At 47.5% G+C, this 5120-nt stretch overlaps 1 protein-coding gene across 1 annotated transcript in view; it reads right to left on the bottom strand.

The window, feature by feature from the left end:
• Positions 1-39: 39 nt before the first annotated feature.
• Ifnar2 (interferon alpha and beta receptor subunit 2) overlaps positions 40-5120 on the bottom strand; it is a 42893-nt gene continuing 37812 nt past the window's right edge. The window contains exon 10 of the mRNA XM_013352494.2: positions 40-1788. Within this exon, the coding sequence (XP_013207948.1) occupies positions 1063-1788 (726 nt within the window). The 3' untranslated portion in view covers positions 40-1062. The remainder of the gene's footprint in view (positions 1789-5120) is intronic.

The following is a 5120-nucleotide window of genomic DNA, read 5'->3' on the forward strand; positions in this document are numbered from 1 at the left end:
GAAAGAAAGAAAGAAAGAAAGAAAGAAAGAAAGAAAGAAAGAAACGGAAGCTCAAAGAGGTGAAGCAAAAATATGGCAGGGTGCTCTCCTGGCTTATGACAGTGCATTCCTGTAACCACAGCGCTGGCGAGGTGCAGGCAGGAAGATCAAAAGATCATCCTATGAGAGACTTTGTCCAAATAAAACAAAATAAAATAAAAACCATACAGGAACCCCAAAGCCATCCACTGGCTCCCCCTCCATGGCATTTAGAACTTTGATCACTGCGACTGTCGCTCCCAGCGACTGTCATCCAAATCTATACAGAGTACTATAAAAACTGCAAAGTGCGCCCCTAACACTGGTATCCCCTGTTTGTTCTGAAGGCCTTGAAATGCTTGCTTTTGTTCTTAAAAACAAAAATCTTAAAATACCATGGGCACTGAGATTTGCTCCTCCCCCTCCGCTTCGCCAGATGACTTTCTCTGGAGTCATCTGTAGGATCCTGGAATTAGTGACATGGTTTTCCCCACCCCGCTTTACCGTGGAGGGCTTTATGGGTGGACGTGAATGACCGTCTCAGAGTGGACGAAATAGGCCGTGGCATCTAAGAAGGGTCCAGATCTCGCTGGCTTCCTTTGCGTATATCGCCGCTTTCTCTCCACTGACGGCGTGCCCTTCCCCTTCCCTTTTGCCTGCTTTCAGGCTCATTCCTGAGCCCGGCTAAACACTTCTTGACCCGTCTTTCTTTCCTTTCTTCTTTCCCAGTTTAATCATTTCCTAGAAATGACACAGGAATGGGAGGCCTTGGCTGCCTCTGAAAGCTGCACTGAACACTGTTCCCTGGGAAACATAACACAGCCCTTCCAATAGCATCGCTGAACAGGGCGTGGGCGGGTCATGCTCATGACCCATGTAAACAATATGGACCCCCAAACTGGGAATCCGCACAGAGAAGGCCATCAGCAAGAACCACAAGGGTCTCCAGTTTCCTTGTGCCCCCCTCGCGGACACAGGGATCAAGGCAGGCCTTCATGAGAACCCTGTAGGTGTTCAGATCGAGCCAACCAGCCGCTTCTGAAATTATCTCATGATATAGCCATCCCCTAGGTCAGCATCAGAATCTGAGCTGTCAGTTGTTTCAGAAGACTCATCTTCGGTCCACAGAACCTGGGAAGAGATGCCGGGTTGGGACAGCTGTGTGCTGTCGCTGCCGGGCATCAGAAGGCCTGACTCTGTCCTGTGGGGAGCCTCGTCTAGGTGCCCTGTATCTTCTGCAAGAGATAGGACCTCGGAGGCTTCCTCAGGGTCGTCGTGGAGAGCTCTCAAAAACACAGAGTTTAAGTTCACATTGAAGATAACTTTGTCCCCTGGCCCATTCACGGAGCTGCTGTCATCCCCGGGGAAAGAGTCCTGGATCCCCCTCTCTTTCCTCTCATAGGGGCCGCTCCGGTCTTCTGAGGGCCTGAGACCTGACCCCACCTCAGCCTCTGTGGGGAGTTCTGCCATAGCATCAGCTCTGGCTCCAGCTTCGTCGGATTCCTCGGCAGCAGAGCCCTCTTCAAGCTGGGCCTCCTGAGGGTTGGCTGAGGAGTCCGAGGCCGGGTGCGGAAGCCTGCCCATCAGTCCGTGCGTGGTGTAACCCGTGGCGCTGGCTTTGGGCACCTCCTCCTCATCGCTGTCGCTTTCATCTCCGTAATCGTAGTTCCACACTTTCTTCTTTTTGTTTGTAGGAATGATCTCCAGCTTGTCCACTGCTTCGGATGGAGGCACTTCAGGGAAGATCCAGTATAAAATGTTATGGAGATTCTAGAAGGGGGAGGGCACAGGGGAGGGAGAGAGGAGAGAGAAAGGCCTTCACTCGTATTAGCTCTTCAACGGATAAAGCTTAGCGTTGGCTGTGAAGGGATGTGGATGTGGGCATATAATAACAGAAGCTGACGGTCATGCGGCACTTGCTAGTTGCTGGGCCCCACTCCTGTGTTTCCAAACCCACATGAAATGTCACAGCGTTTGTGTGTCTCCTCTGTGCTCCCTCCTGGACACTTTCAACCACCTCGAGATTGCTTACAGAACTCAGTATGACACCAACGTTGTGCGAATGGAAGAGAGCATTGCTGAGGGAACACTTCCAAGAAAGAGTCTGGTTAGAATTCCTGTGTGTTCTTGGGTGAAGCCTGGGGACGCCTCATTCTCTAAGTCCCTTTGCCTCACACTGGGATTGACCGCAGGGCTCTTTACATGCTAAGCATACCCCGTGCTCTGGACACCCAGCCTCTAGACTTTCACACATTTAACTGTGTGTGGCATGAGGTAGAGAGGGATCGCATAGAGTTCCTCTAGCACAGCTAACACCATCAGCAGCCATGGTTCCCCCAGCAGATTGCACAGCTGACTGTCACACAGCAGGCTTCTGTGTTAGGACCCGTGTTTCTGAGCTTCTCCTCTGATAGGCTTGTGTTTCTCTTTTCAGTAAGACTGGATCCTTTCCTGTGTGATGGCTATGCATGCTGTTTATTCGATTTATTTCTTAAATTAAAAAAAAATGCTGCTCCTGTAATTCTATGGATTGTAGGGCTATCGATAATGATACTCCATTCCTGTAAATATAAAAGCCAGGAAAACAATTTATGTCACTGGTAATCTGGTTTAATCTTAGTGAACACTGGTGCTTTGGCAGGTGGCAAGAGAGAGAATTCTGGGAGAGCTGGCTTTTTTTTTTTCTTTTCTTGATCTGGGCGTAAGTTACACGGTTGTTTGGGTTGTGTAAGATTCAGTGGGCTTTACACAGTGGTTTGTGTACTCTTTTTCCTCTGAAGTTGGAAACAGCTTCACGCTTATCTTCTAATTAAACACCCAATTTATTAAGCATGCAATGACTTTGCCAAACCTTTTGATATTTTTTCTTTGAGACTCTCCCTGTGTGCTCTTGCTGGCCCTGTATTCACTACATAGGACAGATTACTGGCATAATTTAGCTCCAGAGTAATGTAAACTTTTGAACCTAATATTCTTATTCGTAAATAATTATTGTCTGCCCTACTCTTCATACTAAGCCCCATGGGCGGGGCTTTTGTTTGCCTTGCTCTGCCCCATGGGCGGGGCTTTGGTTCGCCTTGTCCCACCCCATGGGCGGGGCTTTCATTTGCCCTGTTCCACATACCAACACTTGGAATATATTGTAATCAGTAGTAAGTCAACAAGGATTGTCAAATTCAAAACAGAAACCATTTAAAAATTTTACTAGAATGTTCAAGACCCTGAGTTTGATTCCCCCTAAACTGAACTTTCTGGTAAATATGCATTACAAACACACTAGGCCTAGAGGGTCACAGTTTCCTTTTTCTGGTGGATTTGCTTAAATGGAGAGCAATAATTTTTTAACAGAGAAACAGAAGACAGACCCAAGGTGACACTAGAAGAAAGTGACTAAAACTCTCAGCTCTGGAGGGGCAGTGGCTGCCGGGAGAATAGAATCAGGCAGATGAGCTACCCCAGGGGAAAACGAGGTATTTCTATTGAAATGTCACAAAGAAGAAAGAACAAGTGATAGAAGAAAGGACAAGTGGTCGGGGATGGCAGCTGAGTGAAAACACGGGACGTTTAGAAAGAGGAGACCAACACTCAGAGCCTGCCGGACCACGCTCCAAGCAGAAGCAGAAGGGAGCTAAGCAAACGGCTGTCTTCACCAACGGAAGCAGCAGGCGAGAACAAGTGTGAACAGCCACCAAGTACAGGACAGTGAACAGAGCACGACAAACCAGCTCGTCATGACATTTTATACGATAAATCTATTGTGTGTGTGTGTGTGGTCCCTTCAAGTAATCTAAATCGAAAAGGTGACCCACATAAAAATTTCCATTGTACTATTCCTAACTGGAAAGAGAAAAAGAGAAGAAAGTCAACCCAAATGCCCTACAGCTGGGAAAAAACAATGCCTTGATAATAATGTCATTCCATGATCATTAAATATAATAGGTGGGGGCTGAGAGGGCCCGTTCAGCAACATGCCTGTAACGACTGAATTCAGTAACTGTTACCTGAGGATGGAGTTCTGATCCCAGAACTTAGGGGGGGGGGGGGGGGGGGGCGCTGGGTGGGAGGAGGGAGGAGAGCTGGGTGGGGAGAGGGCAGGGAGCTGGTTCAATAGCCTTAGTTTGTGATCCCAGAATGGGAGGGGAGGGATAGAGACTAGAGACAGGTGGAACCCTGAAGCTCATTTCCAGCCGGCCTAGCTGAACGGATGGCCTCCAGGTTCAGTGAGAGACCTTCTAAAAAGATAAAGGGGAAATGGTACCCCACCCTTAAGGTTTAAGGGACATTGCAGAAGAGGGGGCAGAAAGGCTGTAGGAGTCAGAGGACCGAGGAGTCTGCTGAGAGATTGTGTCTCCTTGGAATGGCAGAAGCTACACCTGTAATGTCTCAGCAATATGACTGCCTAAACAGGAGCTGAACAAGGGCGACATCAATAGACATGCAAAGTAGACCAGGGACCAGGAAGCCCTGGAGGCCTCGACCTCAAAGAGCTAAAGGCAGCTAAGGACAGCTGGGAGTTGGAGCTGGAGAAATAGTCTTCCCCAGGGAAGGGCACATTGGTTATTCAGTACCAAATGGTCTGCCCTGAAAACACACATAAAAGTACCGTTATTCAGACTGAGCAGGTCGTACTTATGTATTCAGGAATACACACATATATGTATATACACACACAAATATATATGTGTGTGTAATACAATGCATATGTATATACTACTAATTGATGAGAAAAAGAGCCATGAATTTGAGAGGGAGCAAGGGGGAGTATATGGGAAGGTTTGGTGGGAGGGAGGAGGAGGGGGAAATGATTTAGCTATAATCTCAAAAAACATAAAATTTTAAAAGTTTACAAAAAGCAACCATTAGCTTGTTTTGGAAAAGTTGTGTGGTTGAATAGAAAAATCGATTAAGCTTAATAAACAGAAAGAATGCTTTATACATGTTAAAAAACAAAAAAAAAAAAATAAGTGGAAAAGGCGGGGAAGACGGCTTGGCAGGTGAAAGCCATTGAAATCGGGACATCAAGACTGGCCACCTGAGCTCCATCCGGGACCTGAGAGCGGAAAGAGAGCTGACCCCTCCTGACATTGTCCTCTGACTTCATA

Source organism: Microtus ochrogaster, chromosome 2 (assembly GCF_000317375.1).
Source record: "Microtus ochrogaster isolate Prairie Vole_2 chromosome 2, MicOch1.0, whole genome shotgun sequence".
Classification (NCBI taxonomy): domain Eukaryota; kingdom Metazoa; phylum Chordata; class Mammalia; order Rodentia; family Cricetidae; genus Microtus; species Microtus ochrogaster.